Here is a 24,142-nt window from a genome sequence, read left to right on the forward strand (position 1 = left end):
GATATATATACATACATATATGTGTGTATGCTTATAGAAATAGAGATATAAAAGGTATATATAAAGCTACAAAATTCTTTTTTGGTGGGATTTTTTTTTGGAAATACTGTTTCTTTCCTGTAACAGTTATTGCAATTACTTTTATTATTATATTGACAATTTTTTAAAATTAGCATTGCTTGCCAATTGCCTTAGCACATGGAATTAGTTTTTATAAGAAAGAAGGATAGAACTATAAAAATGAAGCAAATTATCAGCTATATCTGACAATACATGGATACTTTTACAATTATTAACCACTTCTGCAGAGAGAAGGGTAGGCATATCTCACTGTCAATCTTTTCCTGGCCAAAATGGAGGATTCTATTGATTAGATTCTATTATATTGTAATTATTTTCCTTATATTTTTATCTTCTTTGTGTACATTTTCCAGAATTCTAATTAATGTTTTTCCTATAACAATTCAAACAAGCCTCAATTTTCTCCACAATTTTTCATGTCTATTGCTTTGTATAGCACAAAGTTATTCCATTACATAAAGCAAGTGTTCAATCATTCCACATTTTTTAAACAACTATTGGATATATAGGTTTTTAATATGGTTTACACAGAACCTTTAGCTATCTCTTTTATACCCTTTGGTAAGTGTAGTTTACTGACTTTTCTAGTATAATTGCAATTTTGGGGACATCAAAAGGTCTATAAAAAGAGCATTAATGAATGTGGATTGTTTTGCCTTCCATAATTTACTATTTTTGTCTCCCATCATCTTTGCCATTATCAATAGTGTGGAATGAAACTTTGGTTTTAATTTTCATTTTTTTCTTTTTGTATTAGGAACATTCTTGCATATAGTTATATTTTTATTTCTTCTTTTGATACATTGATTAATATTTTCCTGAATAACTTATTATTTTATATTTCATAATTGCCTATATATTTTTCTATATTAGACAGCCCTGAACTTGGATCCTGCCTCTATCACTGTGTGTGTGATCACTCTGGGCAAGTTAACCTCTCAGTGCTTTGGGCAATGCTTGAGTTTTCAAAGAAGGTGTCAATATGCATTGTGCATTGATAAGGGTAATTCTTCCTCAGACTTTTCTCTCTATCCTAAATCACAGGATCAGTCCTTTAACCTTTTTCCCTAAGAGAGGTTTAGTCAAGATGCAAAGATATTTGATAGAAATATTTTCCTCCTTTGATAGCTTATTTTGATATTCATTTGTATTGATTTTCTTCATGCAAAGAATTAAATTGTGTGTAATAAAACTGTCGGTTTTATCTTTTGCTTTTTTTTCTCCTATCTCCAGTACTTAGTTCAATGTTTGGCATATCATATGTACTTAATAAATGTTTATTAATTTATTACCTGATTGAGATACATCTGTCCCTCATTTGTTTAGCTCTCTTAACTATAGTTGTGATCAGTATCTTATACTAGGGAATACTCAAAATGTCTAAGTGTCAGAACAATTGGTATGTTTTGGGGTCAGAGTAGGTTGGAGAAGAGATTGGCACATGCTAATTATAACTTCCAAATTTTCTCCTTCTGTACTTTTGAGCAGGTACCATTTCTGATATGTCAGTTTGTTTTCCTTTCTTCCCAAGAGTTTCAGAAAGCAGTTATTGGGCAATTAAGGTCCTGTTTATTCCCCAAAGTATGCTTTGTACACTATTATTGGAATGAGGGCCCCTTGATAGACACATAATAGGAATTTACTTAATGACCTGTTGATTATTTTTTGAAGGGCATAAATTTAAATAATTGTTAATTTCCCCTATCATTACTCAATGTCCATTAAAAAGGAAATATGAATTTTATCTGTAAGTTTTATATGACTTCTTGGGCCCACATCTATGGAATTAGGATTTATGGAGATAGAAACTTTCTCAGTTGGTTTATCGGTAGAAGTCAAAGTTAGAATGAAGCAATTAAAAATATGTAGATTTGTAGGATAATAAATAATGGGTAGCAGTGCAAGGATTCCCAGAGAATTCTATTTCTAATTTACTTGGTCAATACCAGGAGTAGGTTTCTGGATGTCTTCTGGAGGAAAGGACAAAGGCCCTTTGATGCTGGGGCTTACAGCTTTCTCTTGGAATTCTACATATGAATGCCAGCCTATATTCCAGATAATAATATAATACACAAAAAAATGAGGTCTTAAGTATCTATATCACAGGATTGAGGATTTAAAGCTAGAGGAGACCTAGGGGTTATCTAGTCCAGCTGTTTCCTTTTTCAGGTAGATCATAAGAAGTGAATGAATGAATTAAGCATTTTTAAGTACATATTATGTCCTAAATACTGTTTTTATGTATAAGGATATGAATTTTAAAAAGTGGACAGTTTCTCTTCAGACTCTAAGTGAGGGACACTATAAAATTATCTCTAGCTGTAGAACATTTGGAAGGGCCCAGAAGATCTAATGGTTTTGCAGCACTGATGATAAAGCTGAGAGATCAGATAACAGTACATAAAAATCTGGAGGTCATAGAGAACCCAGTGACAGGGAAGATGAAAGTCCTTGGTGATCCTTCATCTTGCCACAACAATTAACTCTGGAGATCACAATGTATTATCTCATCCTATTCAAGTGGTATGAATAACCAAAATTTGAACACAGGTTCTTTGATTCCAAATATAGTGCTCTCACCACTTGAATTGCATTGCTTCTCTTTCTGTAGCTATCTATAAATATGCCCACTCATGTTTAAATTATATATAAATTAATTTCAGTGTAAATACATTCACAAATGAAAAAAATTTAGATAGCCAACACAGTATTCTTAAATACCTTGTATTAAAAAAATCATAGCAATCACAAAAGTTTTTATGGAATAGAAAGCTTTTGCTGACCCTAAAAACATAGTTGAAATAGTTTTATTTTATTTTTACCATCCTATGATTTTCATAATTTCTATTTGGGGTAAATTTGAGAATAATTAATTCATAAATTTTCTAGATTCTTTAAATTACAATGCTTAATTATTGATCTTTGTTGTTGAAGGGTTTAACTGCTTAGGTTGCATCCTATTTGTATTGCTTCACATTGTTATAATTGTCTTTGAAAAATATTTCTGGGGGTGGCTAGGTGGCACAGGGGATAAAGCACTGGCCCTGGAGTCAGGAGTATCTGGGTTCAAATACAGTCTCAGACATTTAATAATTACCTAGTGGTGTGGCCTTGGGCAAGCCACTTAACCCCATTTGCCTTGCAAAAACCTAAAAAAAATTTCTGTTTCTCAGTTATTTCTTCTTTGATCCATTATTTGTACCATATAATTTGGTTTCATTTGATCTAAGTACTCAAATTTCTTATCAATAGAATTTGTTAAAGTTACACTATGGTCTGTAAATTATTTTAAAGTTTCTGATTATGCTCTAGTTTTTGAGATTAGCATATGATCAGTTTTTGTAAAGATGACATTAACTATTAAAATGTATTGTAATCTTCATTCTATTATTTCCAAAAATATGTCAGTTTTTGTCTAATGTTCTCTTCTTATCCTTGACATTTTCCTTGCTGATTTCTATGTCTAGTTTTGAAGGGACATATAAAATAATTTTGGTTGTATTATCATTCTAAATGTTGGTAATGTCTTCCTTTAGGTACTTAGATGCTTTGCTATTTGGTATGTATGTGACTTCATGTGTATGTATACATATATGTGTGTGTGTATGTGTAGGGGGAGGACAGAGACAGACAGAGACAGAGAATAGTGCTAATTTTCCAGTCTTAATCTGAATCAGAAAGACCTGATACTTAACTTATCTTAGGCTCAATATTCTCATTTGTGAAATGAGTATAATAAAATCTATCATAAATATATATATATATATATATCGAGAGAGAGAGAGAGAGAGAGAGCTCTGAGAACTTAAAAGCATTCTTTAAATACTAGCTATATATTTATAGTGACTTTAAACACAATTCAATTTCTCTGATTAGAAGTCTTAGCTATGTCTCTTTTTACTTTTACCCTGATTGTGATTGCCATTTCTGTATTTTGAATTCAGTTGTGGCATAATATATTCAACCATCCTTCTTAATTTTTTATTTTACTGTTTTCCCCTTGTTTCCTAGGTCAGTTTTTTCTTAATAGTAGAAACACAATATAGTCTCATTCTTTGATCTTTTTAACTTTTCTGTGTTTTTCAATGACTCACTTATTTAGTTCTATCTTGCAATCTGTTTTTTAGAGTGAAGTACTCAATCAGCTTCTAGTTAAGCTGCTTATTCTCCCTATATGTTTTTCATTTAGGTTCTCATTCTACTTCTAATTCCTTCTTTCATATCTGCATTCATTTCTTTTAGTAGATTTTCTATCTCACATTCTTGTGGTGAATTCACCATCTTTTCTGGAATTCTTCTTTGAATTATTGCAGAATTATTATATTCTAGAATTTTTATCTCAGGGTTCTATTAAATCTTAGGATTTTTTAATTATATTGGGAGTTTCTTCTATTGACACTTTTTTCTTTCTCTCCACTAGGTATAACAACCATTTATTCCATTAGTTTCCCCTCCTTTTTTTTCTCTTTGGCAAATTTATCTGAGCTCTGCATTTACATCTGTTATACTCTTATGCTGACCTATAAAGAGCAAGGTCCAGCATGCAAAAAGAGTACTGCTAGTGCCAATGCAATGCTTTCAATTCTCATTATGAAATAGAGAACTAGCAAACTGGTAAAACTTCTTGGTCCTTACCTTTCAGCAATATTTCTTATAGGACATATGTTGAGCTAGGTTAAAGTGATTTGGAAACCAGATAGGATAGTGACTGAAGTGAATCCTAATGAAACAGACTTCTGGTGATCCAAGGCAACACTTTTGTTTTTGTTTTTGTTTTAATGTTTGTCTTTTATTTTGGAAAGGGGATTTCTTTATAGATCTTTGCTTCGGTTGGTGCATTTCATTATTGTAATTATTCTTGAGGCATATTTATGAAGTGCCTAGGTTTGTATGGAGACCTTTCTCATTCAAAGTTTACTAAAAGTTCTTCAATAATCTTCCTGATGGCATTTTTTGTTTATAATTAGGTCAACACGATGAGATGATAAGCAACTAATAAGACGATTTTTATTGTGGCTTTTCTACTCACGATGAAACCAATTTTGCGGACTATTTTGTTTGCCTTTCTGAGGAGTACATGCAAATCATTCTTCTCTTTTTCTATTCTCATGCCATTGTTGTAGCTTTAGTTTACCAGGTAGTATATCATTTTATTTCTAATTGGACAAATATCACATTTGGACCAGAAATAGTTGAAATAAAGTTTGCAATGTGTAGCTTCCTCTGCCCCTTTTCCTAATATTCCACCACATTTTTTATTTAATTTAAAAGTTTTCCATATTTGATCTTTTTTGCTGTAAACAAAGTAGAAATTCTAGTAGTCAAGGCTGTAGTCTATTAGTTTTTATTTGTTTATCTTACATAAACTATTTAACCATATTACTTAGAGACTGATTAGAGTGAATTTTGAATGGATGATTAATATCTATGACTGAGTCATCATAGAGATTTTATGTATGTGAATTTTTTAAAAAAATAAACATGGATTAGACAAAAATTAAGTAAAATTATAGCCACAACAATTAACAACCAAACAAATGGACTCTGATGATAAATTAAAATGCTTGCATTAGAAATTTGGTCAGAATAGATTCATGACCTTTGATCTCTATCAGGCACAAAATCCTGTCTCTTGGGAATAAGATGTGAGGTAGTAATATCTTAACTTCAAGTGGAAAGATAAAAGAGTTAATTAAAAATTAGATTCGTGAAAAGTATATTTCTTTTAAATTATAATTTAACTTTAGGCCTATCGTTGTTTCTTATTCACTCAATATTATCTTTGTATTTAGGATTTGAAATTAATACATGCCTTGGACAAAGATCAGTTAGTCCAGCTTCATTTTTTACAGATGATGAAATTGAAGTTCAGAGGGAAGAAGTGAAGTTAAGGTCATATAGGTGCTAAATAGCAACCTGGTTACAAACCTGGAACTTCCCAACCTAGATTTATGCTCTTGCCAGCATACCACAGAACTATATTTGAAAAGGTTTTTTTTTGTTTTTTCTTTAGTTCTAACATCAGTTTCATAATCTCTCTTTTCATCAGGTCATATATAGTTTAACCCATTAGGAATTATAGCTGTTTATCAACAAAAATGATTAAAACTACCTCTAAAGCACTCGCAAGTTATAGCAAGAATTGCTGAAATGACTATTCTAAAACTAAAGAACTTGAATAATAACTAAAAAAGTGATTTGGGGTTTGAATTCTTTAGAGTCATATAGAAATTGGAAATCCAAATTTGTAAATAATATCATTGGTCCATCTTCGGTTTTGACAAATACGTAGACTGAGGGAAAGGAATTGGGACACTCTGATACATAGCCAGAATGGGCAATAGAAAGAATTGATTGTTTGCAGTATCTCAGTCTCTTTTTAACACTTTGCCATTGAATTTGGCATTACTTTTCAGAAGTCACTGAACATACAACACATTATTAATAGCCTAGTCTGCTCAAATGAGTTGGCAGTAGTAGACTCAAGGTGCTTATTGAATAACTCATAGATGTACACTGATTATATATTTTTCTTGAATGGATTTTTCTTTTACTATTCAGTGTAATTAGTAGCAAATTGAGTAGCTAAGCACCAATGAAATGAGTTGGTTTTTTTTCATAATTCCTCAATGTTTGTATTCTTATTTGATGGAAGGTTCAGACTCTTTTGCTGTAGCTGACATTTATATTTTTTCATCAGTGAGTTAATAAAATTCTAATACAAAATAATATTATCCTGGTTAATATATATCATGTTTCCTGTTATACACATATGTATGTACATACAGACATACGTACAAATACATAAATCAAGATTACAGGAAGAATACATCTAACAGAGAGGAAGAAAAATATATCTAATAACCTGCCTCATAGTTACATAGTCTTAATAAACTGAAGAATTTTCCTGAACAAATTGTCTCCAAGGTGAAAGAGAAAGTACAAATTCATTTAAAATATGTAAAGAAATGTTGAAGATTCATACCTGAAACTGAAGCCGAAAAAAGAGTTAAATCTGAACTTGTTTATGATCTTAACAGTTTCTGATATTCTCTTTGAGAATTTTCCAGCAGTGTGCTCTGGAACATCTTATATTTCTTCAGTCTGTGTGAGTCTTCTTTTTTTATATTTGCAATAGAAACAACAAAAGCTCAAAAGCACACTTTTCCTACATTTATTTTACTTTCTATGGTACAGTTGCCGCAAAGACACAGAATGAAAATATACTTTTATGGTGTTTCTTTTGTGACCTTTGTATTTCTTAGAATTTATATTTGTGCTTCTACATCTATGAGTTTATATAATTCATTTATGTTCCAAATCCATTTTATACATGTGTAGATTTTATTTAGTAACATTTGTTCACTTCATTTCTTGCAATTACCCCCCCCATCTTCTTTTTTAGTTTTCATTTCCACATTTAACTTTTGAGGGTCATTTGCTATATCTCTATTAAGTTAAAGCATTAAATTTTTCACCTTTCATGTTACATATTAATTTCCTTCATTTTTTCTTATGACTTTCTGTCACTAGTGGTGTATGTGTGTTTTAATTTGATAGCAAATATATGGATTTTGTTCTCTTGTTAAATGCTTAACATCAAGTGCATGTAAAATTAGAAAAAGCATTTGATTTTCATTGTAATGTTTCAATCTTTCTATCTCACTATTTTAATCAATGCTTTACTCACTAGGGGTACAATTTTCAGTCATACTTGACCTACATTTTTTGGCTTCTATTGTGTTGGTTACTTACATTAGAACAAGTTGTGATTTTACCAGTATCCATACATATACATGCAATCAAATACATACTTAAAACAATGATCTACATGAATTATGTATTTTATTTTCAGATATTGAGAAGCATCTTGATGTGATAAATTAAGAACATCCCTCAAAAAAATAAAGACTTGTATTCAAGTCATACCTCTAATATATACTGGCTCTATAACATTGGGAAATTCATGTATTTTTCAATGTTTTAGACAATTATCATATGGTAGTGACTATTTTGTGAATAAAGAGATGTTTTAATACCATTTGATTCAGTCCATTTAAAAAAAAGATATTTTAAAATTTTCTTTAATAAACTGTAAATTCAATTAGCAACCTAAGGTCCTTGATTCAGGGCTAGAAGAGACCCTAGAGGCTTTCTTGTTCAAGCCCCTCATTGTATATAGTAGGATACCCAGGCTCAGGGAAATAAAATGACTTCTCCAGAGTCATAGAACTAATAAGTGCTAGAAATAGGATTTGCATCCAAGTTTTGCACATTTTAAGTCCAAGACTATCCACTATGGCAACACCTTAAAAGAAATTTTAAATAACAATTTAACATGATTAGTACAATGGTGGTATCATCAAAATGACAACTATAATTCTTGTTAAAGATGGAAGCTATTGGGGCAGGCTGGGTGGGGCAGTGGATAGAGCAATAGCTCTGGAGTCAGGAGTACCTGTGTTCAATACACTCAAGAATTGTCTAACTGTGTGGCCTTGGGCAAGTCACCTAAACCCCATTGCCTTGCAAAAAATAAAACAACCCCCACCAAAAAAGATGGAAGTCACAAACTGTTTATTCGGAGTTGCAGAGTTTATGTGTTTAAATAGTTCAGCCCATATACTGTTAAGCCATCTTTATCCTATATGATGTATTCCATTGTTTTTTATCTCTTTGATTACTATTTAACTTTTCATGTTCATATATCCTTTTACCTTCATTATATGATAAACTTCTTGAAGGTAGGTAGTATAAATTCATTCTCCTCTTCCTCACTTTCCCAGATCTGCAGCAACTTGACATTGTACCTAACACAATCTAGAATACTTCCTATCTGACTGAATTATCTCCATATAATTCTGTTTATTATATATATCTTCCCTTTTAAAAATGAAAAACTATTTTACTGAAATGACTGCCATATAGGATTACTGCAACTGATATTTGAAAGATTATAAAAGAAAGGAGAGATACTATGGTATTGAAAAAAGCAAATATTTCCCAATTTAAAAAAATTTTCATGACAAAGTCATTAAATGCCTTATTAAAGGAATGGTTAATAAACAACTAGAAAAGGAAATGGGATTACAAAGTACAAACATAGTTTTATAACAAAAAATATCAGGACAGGAAAACCTTATTTCATCTTCTATGAACTTATAAAATGATAGATCAACAGTAAGTTATAATTATGGTTTATCTTGTTTTAATCAAACATTCTATAAAGTTGCTGATACTGTTCTTTCAGAAAAAATGAAGGAAATGAAGAAAATGAACAATTGTTCAGTCATTTAAATCCTGTCTAATTCTTTAGGAAAATATTTGGAGTTTTCTTGGAAGACATCTAGAGTAGCTTGCCATCCTTCTCCAGCTCATTTTATAGATGAGGAAACTGAGGCAAAAGGAATTAAGCAACTTACCACAGTCTTCCTGACTTCAGGCCTTATGCTGTATCTACTGAACAATTTAGTTGCCTAAACAATGATACAGTTAAATTAATTAAAAACTAGTTGAATGGCCAGACACAATGTAATGACTAATGATTTCACATCAATTTGGAATAAAGGTCTCCCGTGTAGGGACTCAGGGGTCTCTGTGTGGCTTTTGCTAAGATATTTATCAGTGACTTGCATGAAAGCATAAGGAACATGCTTATGAAATTTTCACTTGTGATAAAGAACTAAGAGATAACTACCACATTAGAGTGAGGATCCAAAAAGACTTCAAAGGGCTAAAAAGTTGACATGAGCCTTATAAGGTGAAATTTAATAGCAGAGAATATAAATAAAATCTTACACTTGAGTTCAAGAAATTAAGATAGAAAGATATTAGGCAAAAAGTTAAAATAAAAGTTAAAATGTTTTAATAGGGTGAAAAGTATGATATATCTATCATTTTCAAAAAGCTAAAATGATATTGGGCCATATTAAAAAGCATAATCTATTCTATTATGTTCTGGTCAAATCAAATCTAAAGTATTAGGCATTTAAAAAGATAATGTTTAAAAAGATAATGTGAGTGCCTCTCAATATAATAATCACAATGGCATTTCAAAATGAGTCATTGCAAATATCTTTGTATTGAAAAATACCTTAATGTTCATTTTTAAAAAAGCAACAATGGATCTCATTGACAAAAATTAGCTATTATTTGTGCAGTATAGAATGTCATCCCCACTTCATTTTTTTATTCCCTCACTTCAATTTTAAAATTTTTATTTTATTTTATTTTATTTTATTTTATTTTTATTTTATTTAAATTCTTATTCTATACTTCCATTCATATCTCACTGGTGAGCTAAGAAGATTCTAGTGAAGTGCCTTAGAAATCTATGATGTAGTGTTCATAATAATGACTTAGATAAAGACAGAGAATATCCTTATTGCTTTTTTTAATGACACAAAGCTTGTGGGTAATAGCTATCAAAATAGAAGAGAGTGTCAGATTTTTTAAAAGATAGAGACTGTATAGAAAATTTAACTGAATATAATATATTGAAATTTAGTACAAATATGTATAAAAATCTTTCTCCTGAGTTAAAATTTTTTTCTAAGTATAAGATAGTATGTATATATAATAACAAAGTATCACGAACATTTTAATGGATTAAATACTTAGTAGGATTCAAATATGATAAAAAAGCAAAGAACGAATGCATCATTGGACTGCATTCAGAGGCATAGTTCTAATACTGAAGAGATTGTCCCATTGTACTAGGCTCTTGTCAGACTATATCTCTAGATTTGTGTCCACTTCTGTGCACCACATCTTTGAACAGGCAATTATAAGGTCTACACCTTATGATCCAGATGTCAAAATGAAGGCAGATAGAATGATATTCTTGAGGCTAAACAGGTTATGGTATATGAATACTATGGAATATTATTGTTCTATAAGAAACCATAAATGGTCAGACTCTAGAGAAGCATGGAATGATTTATGAGATCTGATGCTGAATGAAGGGAGTAGAGCCAAGAGAACAATATACACATTAACACCAATATTCTGAGATGATCAGCCTTGATGGAAGCAGCTCCTCCTAGCAGTTCAGAGAGCTGGGACAACCATATTAGACCAGTTATGGACAATGCTAGCCCCATCCAGAGGAAGAAAAAAAAAATCAAAGTCAAAAAACCCTTCAGAATCTCATGAATGTTTTATATTACGTATCTCTTTCCCTTAATTCTAATTCCTTATACTGAAAATGACTAATCTATAAACATGTTTATCAAAAATATGTATGTACAATGCTAACCTGACTGTTTACCACTGAAGGGAGGGTGATGGGAAGGGAGGGTAGAAGGAAATTTTGGCACTTAAAAATCTATGCCATATGAGGATCAGATGATGCCATATGAGGATCAGATGATGGAACTGGGGATTTTATCTTAGAGAAGAGAAGGCTGGTAATTAAGGGGGGAGGAGAGGAAGAGAAGGCATAGATTTTGACATTTTAGTTTAGATTTTATAGTCATCGAAGTCTTTCAAATCTGAAATTCTATCATGTTGTGATATGGAGAACTTTAAAGTAAAAGGTAATGATTCAGGTAATTTTTTAATAGCAATTTGTGAGACAATATCTCACTAGCAATTGAGGGAATACTACATATATACATTTTAAAAAGTATCTTGGACAATTGTCTACTTGTTTGTGGTGTGCTTCACCTATTTATTTGAAGAGTAGACATTACTGATAATATGAAGTAATTGTCACTTACAAATAATAGTTCATATAGTAGATATTTATATTATCTAGAACAGTATAGTGCCATTATCCAAGACAAAACTACTGAGGCTTACATCCCTTGTAGTAAAACTATTCCAAAATCTAATAGTGATGCCAAACTGCTTTCCAAGGACTTAAATGAGGAAAATTGCTCATGCCAGTTTAGAGTAGAATGGTTAGCACTATTTTATAAATCTACTAAACACAATTCTGCATAAAACCATCAATGCATGCAACTGATTTAAAACTCATCTGTGCATGAATATCCTTAAAAGGGACCCAGAACCATCTTGGGGATCTCATTTAGTACTAATTAATTCTGTGTGTAAAAGAAACATGGCTCAAAATTAAAAGAGCAATGAATAAAAGATTTGGCTTAAAGTAATAAGACAGCCACTAAGCTACTGAATTGGCTTTGGACAGTCATTTGAAAAATTTTTGTCCCTGTTATAGGCCTGGCTCTAAAGCTAGCACCCTCTTAATTCAGGTTCAGTTTTGGGATAAATGAGGCACTCACAAGTCACTGAACATTTAATAAAAGAGGAAGCTTACTTGGTTTACCTAGCACAGCAAGGATATGCCATAAAGATAGAGTGATACTGAGCTTCTTTGGATGTAGTTCCATCTAGAAATGTGTCTTCTCAGTTGGTGATTGAAATAGATCTCACATAGTCTGAGCACCCACCAAGTATGAGATGTACCAGTACATGAGACTGGTACCTTCTATGCCCCTCCCCACCCCAGTCCAGGAAAACAAATATTAGGAAACTGTGTTTCCTATCATAGTCTCCAACTTCCCTTATCATCAAATTAACAGTAAGAAAATTTACCTTTACATACCTTGTATTGCCACACAACAAAGCAGATGTGAAACTGAGACTTTACAAACTGTAAATAAATTTGAAGTGCCATTGTGATTATTAAACTGAAAGGCAACTTATCAAAGTGGACAATGGCCTTAGAACCAGGTAGACCTAAGTTGAAGTCACATCTCTGATATATACAATCTATGTGACCCTAGGTAAGTCACTCAACCTTGTTTCTAGGCAATTTTCTAAGATTTTAATGTGTAGAAAATACCCCCACTTATATTGGTAAAAGGAGTTTCCATACCTGAAATTTCACTTTTTTTAAAGAAATCATAGGTCCAATACTTATTCTTAAATGTTAATAACACAGGGGCTTCCTTCAAATATCAAAGTCCATTCTAAGTCTATAGATGTGATTAGAAATAAATCCCTTGCAGGACAATGTTTATAATAATAGTTTAGGAACTTAATTTTTAGACAACTAAAACTCATTCATAAACTTGTTTACATTTATCTCTGGTGTGTGATACAAACAAAATTGGTTGGTGTTTTTTTTAAATATGAAAACAGGATGGAAAAGATACTGAGACATCGTGCCTTTAAAACAGAATTTCCATCAGTCTCTTAAGAAACTTTTAATTTTTACCCATCCTGCTGACCTTCTAGATTAGAGTTTGCAGATGCAGCTAGAGGTGGTAGCTGTAGTAAGACAAAACAAGCTGAGGCCAAACACATCTAAGCAGCTTGCCTTTTGGTTATTATCTCTGTTACTATCTTTATACGGCACTATGCCTGGTAACTCTCCCCCTTAGTCCTTTCCCTCTGCCTCTCCTTCCTGACTCTAACTCCTCCTGCTCACTGCAACCTATCTCTCCCCTCCCTTTTTTGCTTTGCTTTGCTCTACTAAGATGAAAAAGTGAAGCAAGATTCCTAAATTAGACAAATTTATACAACATTATTTTTAAAGAAAATTATTTATGTAACCTATACCCCTGATTCTTTTTATTTTGCTATCTACTCCCAAAAGATCATTTTGTTTAAGTTTTGAGTTTTCTCTAAGATTTTTAAAGGAGACTGTCTTTTTGCCTTATTCTGAACAAGATGCAAATATATACAGACTCTTAAAAACTAATGAAAATAGTTTAAACTGCTTATTACTATAACATCTTTATAGTCTGGTTCATTTAAAAAAAATTGAGACTAATTGCTAAAAAGAATATCATTGTAATAACTACCAGCAGCCTTCTCTCTCCATCTAATCCCACCAGTAAAGCATATAACCATCAATTTTTGTCACATCTCATGTTAACTGCTTAGCAAGGTAAATGATAATTCTGCATTTTTTGTTGTTAGTACTTTAACTACATAATTGCAGGTTTAAATCCAATTTAATTTTGATTAGGGATCACAGTCAAATAGAGGTATGCATGTATCTATATGCATATAAAGATATGTGCACACATATACATATGCTTTTGCAAGATTTAAGGGGGAAAATTAAAGATAAAGTATGATTAGTGTATCTTATTATGCTTGTTATTGCTACCATATCAATGATTTTAATGATATCAATAGCTTATAGAAAGTGGGAATTAAAAAATAAATCTATCCAGTATAAAATGACTAAAAAAACGATAGCTTCTATTTTAAGGGGTATGTGAATGTGCGTGTGTCATTGTGTATGTCTAAAAAAGTAAACTTGCTGTCTGCCTGTCGCCAGGAAAAAAAAGTGGGACCTAATCAAACCACTGTGGGGTCAACCCTTGTGGTTTTAAAGGCCCTTAATGTTGTCCAGCTGCAAAATAAAAGGAATTGGGAGGGGAAGTTGGAAGGAGTGGGGGTGGGGGGGGTTGGTGGAAAAGAACAGGGAGTCTGGCTTTTATTTTTTTTAAAGTGAGTTCAGTGCCAGCCTGGACATTGGCTGTGCAGACTATTGAGCCATTGTCTGCTCCATTTCCAGAATAGCCCCCAGTTAATCACTTCGGCTTTGAAGGGAATTTCCTCGTGGAATTCTCCACAGAAAATCTAATCAACTGACCTGCCCTCTCAACAATGGAAGGCTTTTTTTTTCTCTCTTTCCCTTATTGGGGCGGACTCTGTAATGTAGCCTTTTGTGCAGAATGAACCCTCCCAGTAGGAGTGGAGGGAGAGAAGGGAAGGGAGAGAAGGAGAGAAGAGAGAAGGAAGGAGAGAGAGAGAGAGAGAGAGAGAGAGAGAGAGAGAGAGAGAGAGAGAGAGAGAGAGAGAGAGAATGAACAGTCTTATGTTTGTGAGGGTGTGCTTACTCTGACCAGATGCTGCAGAACACGAGGATAGTCACTATCTCTCCGTGTGTGTGTGTGTGTGTGTGTGTGTGTGTGTGTGTGTAGTGTGTGTGTGTGTGTGTGCGTGTGTGTGTGTGTGTGTGTTATGTGCCTCTGTCATTTCATGTCAAAGGTACATTACCTGATTACCTTCCTCATCTGCCAGATTTTTATCTAGATAATTGGAACTGCTATGGAGGCTGTTCTCTGCCAGCCAGCTTAGAATCTGTAAAACCATAGTTTGTCCACCTTGTTATCTGTGGCTGCCTGGGCAGAGGAAATTAAAGAGATTCACAGCTAAGGGACTTAGTCCTGTTCCCTCCTCTCAACTACTCCCTCCTTCAGCAACCCCACATCAGAACAAATCAAAAGTTCTTACTATTTAGGAGGATAGGGGGTGATTTTTGTTTTGTTTCACGTGTGGTATTTTGGGATGTGGATACCTATTCCCCTTCACATAGCACTGATGTTTTATGGAGTTTGGAGCTGAGGAAACTTTGGCTGTGTTGCCAGGACATTCGCACCACTTTGTGGAAACCAAGAGCTAACAGTGAGACGGACAGAGTGAGTGACAAGTTGTTTACAGGTTTCCTTGAAGGGGCCTCTGCTATATTTCAATCTGTCAAAGTTGCTTTTCTTCCCTCAGAACAATGCCTGATTGTTGTGTGTGTATGTGTGTGTGAGTGTGTGTGAGTGTGCTTCCGTGTGTTCGGGCAAAGAGAAAGCCTAGAAGGGGGGGATAAGGAGAAATGGACGTGTAAAAATACTACTGCTAACATTTCCGTTGGTTTCGCTTTAATTAGTTAATAACTGCAGTTTAAACGGGAGGTTGTTCATATAGATTCTTTTTTAATCCAACGCTAATACAGTTTTCTTGATGAATATTATTTGTATATGCATTTTATTAATGGGGGAGAGTGTATGGAGGATGTTAAATGAGTTGACTTCTCACATTCTCTGATGACTGGATGATAGAATTAAAAGGAAAGGACAGGCACCCTGAGGTTGTCTAGTGCCTAGCAGCCGCAGCGTGCGGCTCAGCTGTGGGGGAAGCTTTCTAAATACTGTGTGCCGCTAAGTGTGCTACCCCTTTAAGAGACTGGTCAAGGAGTCCTAGTTCACAGAGAGGGAGAGGGAGAGGGAGAGGGAGGGAGAAGGGGAGAGAGAGGAAGAGATTGGAGAGAGGAGAGAGAGAGAGAGAGAGAGAGAGAGAGAGAGAGAGAGAGAGAGAGAGAGAGAGAGAGAGAGAGAGAGAGAGAGAGAGAAGAAAGAGAGGGGAGAGAGAGAGAGAGAGAGAGAGAGAGAGAGAGAGAGAGAGAGAGAGAGAGAGTGAGAGAGAGAAGATTGAGAGAGGGAGGGAGGGAGGGAGGGAGGGAGAGGGGGGAAGAAGAGAAGAGAGGAGAGGAGAGAATCAATTGGTTTAGAGGGTTTGGACTCACTTGACAGGTTCAGTTGGAGACGATCATAGGTGGCTGCTGTGACAAAGGGAAATTGTGCTTTTCCAGCATGCTAACTGACCCTGATTTACCTCAGGAGTTTGAAAGGTGAGTTGAGTTGTTTTGTTTTGGATTTTTTTTAAATATGAAAGTGTAACTCTCCCATTTTACAGGCTTAGAATCAGTTGTGAGATGCTCTTTAAAAAGCATGCTTGCCGGAGAAGCTTTTATATGATTCTATATGTTAGCTGGATCTTCTTGTTGTTTTCTGAATCAAATTGAAGGAATTTACAAAGTCCCCAAGCTTTCTATTGATGATTTTACGTTTGGTCCTATAAAAGAGATTTTAATGAATATTAAGCATCTTACCTCTCTCACCTCTTCCTTTCTTTCTCTAAATCTTTTTTTTAAATGCAAAGCACCCACATTTTCAGTATCTCTTCTCAGATATAATTTCTGGGATGACAGAGGAATTTGAGGATGATTAGAACTAAGGCTTTAAGTTCCTGCAAAACTTTGGAAGTAGCTGCATAAAGCACATGACCTTTTGTTGATATAAGGGAAAAGGGTGTGCATTTAAAAAAAACTCAAGTTAACATCCCAACAATCCATCAGGAGATCTTTTTTTTTAAGTGTCAAAAAAGTTAAACAGGGATGATTCCTAAGTTTTAGTGGACACTTTTTGCACTGGCTGTCGAAAGCACAATTTTGATTTATGATGTTTCCTTCTTTTGCCAAGACAGAAGCATGTGTATTCGGAATTAAGTTGTTACTATTGAGAAAAGTATTTTTAGCTGCTTTAGTTTTGTATTATTTCAAGTTGAGTTGGGTTTTCAAAGATGTTAGTCCTCTTCATGTGCATCTTAATATATACTGTAATTTTTTAAAAAATCTTTATTCTTACTCTACCACAAGTTCAAATTTTGGAGAAAACTATAAATAGGATCTTGTTTGCCATTTAAAATAATTCAAACTTTGCATTCTCTTTGGTGATTTTTTTTATCTAAAATAAGACAGGATGCATGATACATAGGCTATATTTTTTTTCATTTTCATGAAAGCTACCTTCTGTATAAACATTTGTTGTATCTGACTATGCAATGCAAGCTAGGTGCTAGACCAGCTGGTTAAAAATATGCTAAGTCAAGCTGTTCATCGCTCAAATGACTGAATTTGATATGAAAAGGCGAAAAAAGAAAGACAAAGATTAAAACATTTTAAGATTGTACCAAATCAGTGAGTATTGGAAGATGAAAAAGAGTGCTGAGAGTAAAATACATCTTGAATGTGGTTATATATTAGGGTACAGAATATGAAATTACAGAGAAAATTAAAATAGCACAAAATATACTTTAGCAGTAGTTTCTTTCTTTTTTCTTCACACTGAGGGATTTATTGGCTAGATATCCTCATTTAAATGACTGAACTTCTTTAATGGCTTTAAGTGTTATGATATTTTCTCACATCAATTTAGTAACTCTTTAAAATGTTAACATTTTACTTCAGAAGAATGCTTTATTTTACAGAAACAGATTTTTTTATTCTAGAAATTATTAGTATTTGAAGTAGCAAATACATTCCTAATTCGAGTAGCATCTCCCTGTGTGGTTCAGAGTAAGAGTTAAACTATAATATTCCTTAACTGTAATTGTATGTTATGAAAATGATACTGGCAATCTGATTTGCAAGCCAGCTAAATTGATTCTTATAAAAGATAGTTGCACATTAAAAGGTTATATTCTATGTCTACATCTAGACAAGTGTTACCACTGTCAGCTTTATTTGTGTATTTTTTTCAATTATCTCATTTTGAGTTAATTAAAACTCCTACCCCAACCACCAAATTCTAAAGCTAGAATCTCTTAACATTTTACTCCTGGCTCATGTTTCATTTTTGCCATCACTCAGGGACATGCACTTCTCACTGACTGGTTAAATAAGCAAATGGTAATCAATAGTGTTGGTATTCTTGCTGACAGATTTGAAAATATTAACAACTCAAATATTTTTTAAAGTTATCCCATGATGTAAGAGGTCTTAATTAGAATTGATAATACAATCCCAAAGCTTTATATTTATTACCAGCTGTTTATATTATGAACATGCAGGTAAATGTATCCATAATATCATAGATGTAGTATATATCATGTGGTACTGACGATCTCCGCTTATAAAAAAGAAAATTCAAAGGATGTATGCATAATATGACTGTACTACCACATATGTTCAGCTGGGATTTTTTCTGCTTTTTAGATTATTTGTAACTGTTTCCATATAAATTCCTTATAGTGAACACAAATATCTGCCATATGAGATTTTTAAAAATCAATAATCACCCATGAACCTATAAGAGAAGCATTCTAAAATAACTTAGGAAATAGATCATTGAAGTGAACAAAGTTACTTGCTTTTAGTTTTTTCACACTAGAAATAGAAGTTATGTCATCTTAGACTATTTTCATTGAGAGATTTCCGACTATGTTTCATTGTTCTCCAAACCTCCATATTGTTTTGAAACTTTACAGTGTAGTTACAACCTGTACAATTAAAAGTTAAATGTGGAGATGACAACTGTTTGATTTGGATCACTATACGGCTATGATAACAACTCTAGAGGTGAAAATGGTCAGGACTGTCATTTAAACAATTGTTAATTCATTCAAAAGTGGTAGCAATTGCAGAGGCTGTTAAGAATTGTTCTTCAGGACTTACTTAAAATTTACCAAACTGAACAGTCTTTTTCTGAAGAGCAAAGTGAGTTTGATCCTTTAGCTTTTATTTGCAAGTATTCAGTCTCCTAACTAAATGATGTAGAATCCACATGGAGATAGGTGTCAGAGAAGTATTGCTAAAGAATTCTTGGAAATAGTATTGGCAATTAGGACCTATTATGTCTTACTTCTTAGAGTCAGTATAATTGACAGCATGCACTGTATGTTAATAGCTATCATATTAAATACATACTGGAACTCTCACAATATAGACCTTTGTAGACTTATAGATGTGTTCATATAATTAAATAAAAGCGAATCTGACTTGTTTTGGTTTCTTTAAGGACTCTGTATATCCTTTTAAAATTTCTGAATATACAAGGAGCTACCAAAATAACTATCATAACCTTTCCATGTTTTTGTGATATCGATAAATAAAAATTAATATTTAATCCTGTCATACATATATTTGCATACCATTCTTCTTTTATACTCCATATACCCTGTACACACACACACACACACACACACACACACACACACACACACACACACAAATACATACACATATAGCATGCAACAGTTTGGAAACTAAGTTACTGCACTTTTACCTCTGTTATGTTATGTTACTGCTTAATTAAGTATCAAGTGTGAAATGATTGCTTAAGAAGAAAGTGTTTATTAATGTCTGTGGAGGGTAAAAATGAAACCAGGTTAAACATTTGGTGTCACCTATTCTGTGATATCTTTCAAAACGGGTGCAGACTGAAGAATGCTTACATAGATAGATATGGAATGAATGTCTTTAGGACAAAATGTCTCTGATGAGAGGATAAGAAATGGATTTAGCTAATATTCATTTTACATATACATTATAGCTTGATGTTTTATCAACACTTGGCCAAAGGAAAAATCATTTCCTCATGAGAACACTTTCAACTATATTTCTTACTAAAATATTCTAGCAACTTTTATAATAAGTAGCTTGTCCTATCACATATTGTTTGGAAATGATTTTCTATTTCATAGCTAAGTATGATAGAACAACTCTTCAGGGACACTTTCAGATCACTTAAAATTTGCCCAGTGACATCAGAATTTCAGAATTCATCTTCCATTTTTAAGGTAAACTTATTTATTTTGTATAATGATTTACATGTCTAATTTGTTCACAAGGAAGAAAGGAGAAATCTCTAAAGTGAATCCAAAGGAAAGTTTTCATTTCAAATTCAGAAAATGTTTCCAGTGCATTCTGCTTTGTTCATTTCATTTGATGAACTTATATTTGTTTATGAAGGAAAAGTTGACTGTAACATATTATATTTTTTAAATAATTTACTGAGTGGAATGGAGCTATAAGTTTGTAATGCAATAATTCAGAAGAGATGAAAATGAAGGGCTTGTTAGGATTGTGCTATGGGTGACCATTCAGAGTATCTAAGAGTTAAAACATTAAGCAGTATCTTATAGTGTTCATTGTACAATAAGTTTGATAGATGTAGAAATATGTGAGGGTCATTGTTACTTTTCATTTTTGCAGAGCCCACAGACATAATAAGCACATGATAAAGTATTTTTACCTGTTCTTAGGGAGGTTTTTTTTGCTAAGAACTGTATATACATCTTGCATGAGAGCCAAATAAGACCTGTTCTGTTACTTAAGCACATTATTCTTCCATAGAGTTGGGAACTGTTTCAAATGGATTAAATTCATAATGCATTTAGAATGTGAAATTACATCCATGGGTAAAGTCTGATTTTTATTGCTTACTCTTCCCACTATTCATTTTTTTAGCAACCTAATGATTATATAGTGTGCTGAAAATGCACATTATGTAGGTTGAATGTCTCTCCATTTACAAACTAGGTAAATAATTATAACTGATGGAGTTTCTTTTTCCCCTTCATAATTTGTTAGTTACTTATAATTTAAGTCAAATTACCTAGCTGCTCTGTTCTATTAGTACAGATATCGTCCATATGTAGTTGATGTAAATATCATATAGTAGCATCAAGTGAAAAAGCATTGCATAATTTTAAGTGGCATTTCCATTAGAATAGAAATACTTTCTCTAAAATCAAACTGCAAATATTTATAGCTATAGATTTTTCATGCATTTTTTAAATTCCTTATATTTGAATAATAATTTTACTCTCTAGATACACTTGGGCAGATGATACTTGTGAGACAACTTTAAAAATATGTTACTGTTGAATTACTTTTAATACTTGGAAAGTTTAATAGAATACCTAATATCCTTTTGACAGCATTCACTGACTACAGGTCACAGTTGAAGCTGATTATAACTTTGACCATTTACCATTTCAGATTCTAATTAATCCTATCCCTCTGTCCCCAAGTCTGTAAGCTCTTCTCAGCTATCACCAGTATTACCTGTTCATCTTTACTAAGTAAGTTCATATGTCCTGAATTTCCTCTCAAGAGGAAATAGTTCTAGTTTTCTAGTTCTAACTGTCCAATAGGGGTTTGTTTTGAGCACCACTCAGTATCCATTCCCTCTAGAGACTGAGAGTAAAACCTCAGCCGTACTCCCAGTCTTTGCCAGCCTGAGTCGTTAGAGACTCAAAGTTATTCCCAATCTTTCGCGCCTCCACTGTTGCATTCAATTCTACTCAGTGGACTGTGGAAGACCAGACAGGAACAAGATCTAGAAGAATTCTGGTGAGAACTGTTTATGGGGATATGGTATTTTAAAAGAATGTAGTAAACAAACAGAATTGTGGCATAAACAAAGATAATTAGCATAAACAATATCATTTTAGGACAGGTGGTTTAAAAAAACAAACAAAACAAAAAACCCAAATATGAACCCAACTTGAATGCTGCCAGTTTGGAACCACTGAACCTTAATCTGTACTTCATGAGATTTGCCCAGGTTTGTTGATAAACTTGTCAACATGCTTTTGCTTTTCCTTTTGTAAAATTTTCCGGTCATTATGCCCTTTTGTCACCCAGCTTGAAAGTAATTAATCTGTTACAAGGTGGTGTAATGACTTTTTTACCCATAAAACATGACAGAAGTAAAATTAAAAACAAAAGCTGGTGACTGTTCATAGACACTTGAAATGAGCTTTGAACAATAAATCTATCCAAACTCAAACTGGATTGAGTGGATTTTAGATTTCTCTCTTTTTAATCAAAGTAATATATCTCTGGCACTTGATTCTATAATAATTGTACTTTTACTTTTTTCCTTATCTTTGGATTCAGTAATACTTTTCATACTGCTTAATCCTTGGGATAGTGGCTAAATTCTAAGGCTAGGTAGTTCTTGGGTCATTTTTCTCACTCTTTTCCTTGACAACTGAGGGAATGTAATTTAGTTGAGCAGAAAATGGGATAGGTGATCACAAAGTAAAAGGATGATATTTATTTTGCTCATATTATCTTAAGGAACTATAACATAGTGCTATCATATTTACTTGTCTGAAAACTTCTAGTTTTTTAACTACTATAGGTAGATCTATAGTATATCTATAGGTATATGTATGAATGTGTGTATGAGTATTGTTTTAAGTGAAATGTGAAGCGTGTTCAAAAAAAAACTTGTTTTCCTTTTCACTAAGGACCAAAATTCTACTTGATGTTGAAAAGGTATTCTCTCCTCTTCTTCCTTATGTAGGAAATGCAGGTGGTATCTCTGTGTAGTTCTTGCTAAACTGAATGCAGTTATCAATGAATGTTAGTATATTGTAGTTATAAGGATGCGTGTAAATTAGTAATTTGGGTCTCATTCATATATTCTGGATATTTCTCATACTCAGGGACAAAAATAATTTGGCTACCAACAAATTAGGGCTACCTGCCAGAGTTAACACATATAGTAGGTAAGAGTAACACTATAACTAAAAGCTTCTGGCAGGGAAAAAAAAAACAACACTGAAACTTTCATATATAACAGCATTTCTATTTCTGTTCTTATTTTCTGAAAGACTAAAAATATTGCAAAAGAATGTTAAACTATGTATAAAGAATATAATGATATGGTTTTCTTTAACATCCATGCAGATCTATGTATACACAGATACATACATACATATATATATATATACACACGCATGCATACATGCATTATATGGGAGGTACCTTTGGCATAATATGTTATTGTGTGGTTGCATGGGGTTCTTCATTTTATTTTATGAGTCTCTGACTATTTTTGCCTCAATGTACTCTGTCTACTGTGAATGCATCTTATATAAAGAAATGAACCTCACAACTCAGGGCTAAAATTTAACAAAATCATTTTTTCAACAGTTTACCTTGTTTGAATGATGGTTTTAAGAATATCTTTAGTTTTACCAAAGAGACCAAGAATACATAGTAGTTCTTTTCTGTCCTAGAAGGAGATTTACTCAGTTAGGAAACTGGGTCTATAAGTAGTAATTTAAATGGTTATAGCTCCCTTGTGTGTTTTACCTTTATATCATAACTAAAAAAAAAAAAGATGTTAGATTATATAAGTATTATTTTGATACGTTGGTATATGCTTAGTTTTTCAAAATATGGTGAAATATTTATTTTCCATATAGATTTATGGTCTGATGCTAATTCATAAAATATTTTACCATTTACAGACTAGCTGTAATTAATCTCTTTTTGATGTACCTTATATTCTGATTTTTAAAAATTAAGAATAAATTATTTTATAGGGCTACAATCTTCACATAATATTATTCTAAATGAAAACAAGATTCTTTACCATACCTACTCTATTAATTCTTTGTTCCTTTTCTGATATGGGTTTCTTAAATATCAAATTTTAAAACATTTTTGTAATTAAGTGTTAAGATGGATAAATAAATGTATTCTACTTGCCATCCATCCTGGAAACTTATCTTAGAGTTCTTTCGACAATAGTTTGCACAGTCAAAATATTTTTCCCCTTCCTTCCTTCCTAGTGGCCTTTTGTGTCCCTCTCTTACTGTACTATTTTCCTTATTGAGTTCCACAAGGTTTTAGGAAAGAAGTAGATCATTTGTATGGAAATGTCATATAAAATTAGTGTTAATCACTTTCCTCTCTTAGTTTTGCAATCTGGATAAGAAATATATA

At 32.7% G+C, this 24,142-nt stretch overlaps 1 protein-coding gene across 16 annotated transcripts in view; it reads left to right on the plus strand.

The window, feature by feature from the left end:
* Positions 1-24,142, plus strand: part of SOX5 (SRY-box transcription factor 5) — a 1,270,393-nt gene that overhangs the window by 797,271 nt on the left and 448,980 nt on the right. For 4 of the 16 annotated variants that reach the window (XM_074194246.1, XM_074194248.1, XM_074194263.1 and 1 more), the window contains exon 1: positions 16,311-16,465. The exons of 10 other annotated variants lie outside the window; for them this stretch is intronic. In XM_074194246.1, coding sequence (XP_074050347.1) covers positions 16,428-16,465 — 38 coding nt within the window. In that variant the 5' untranslated portion in view covers positions 16,311-16,427. Of the gene's footprint in view, positions 1-14,492; positions 15,486-16,310; positions 16,466-24,142 lie in introns of those variants that run through there. 2 more of the 16 variants (XM_074194247.1, XM_074194260.1) reach the window with 2 other exon arrangements.

Source organism: Macrotis lagotis, chromosome 7 (assembly GCF_037893015.1).
Source record: "Macrotis lagotis isolate mMagLag1 chromosome 7, bilby.v1.9.chrom.fasta, whole genome shotgun sequence".
Lineage (NCBI taxonomy): Eukaryota > Metazoa > Chordata > Mammalia > Peramelemorphia > Peramelidae > Macrotis > Macrotis lagotis.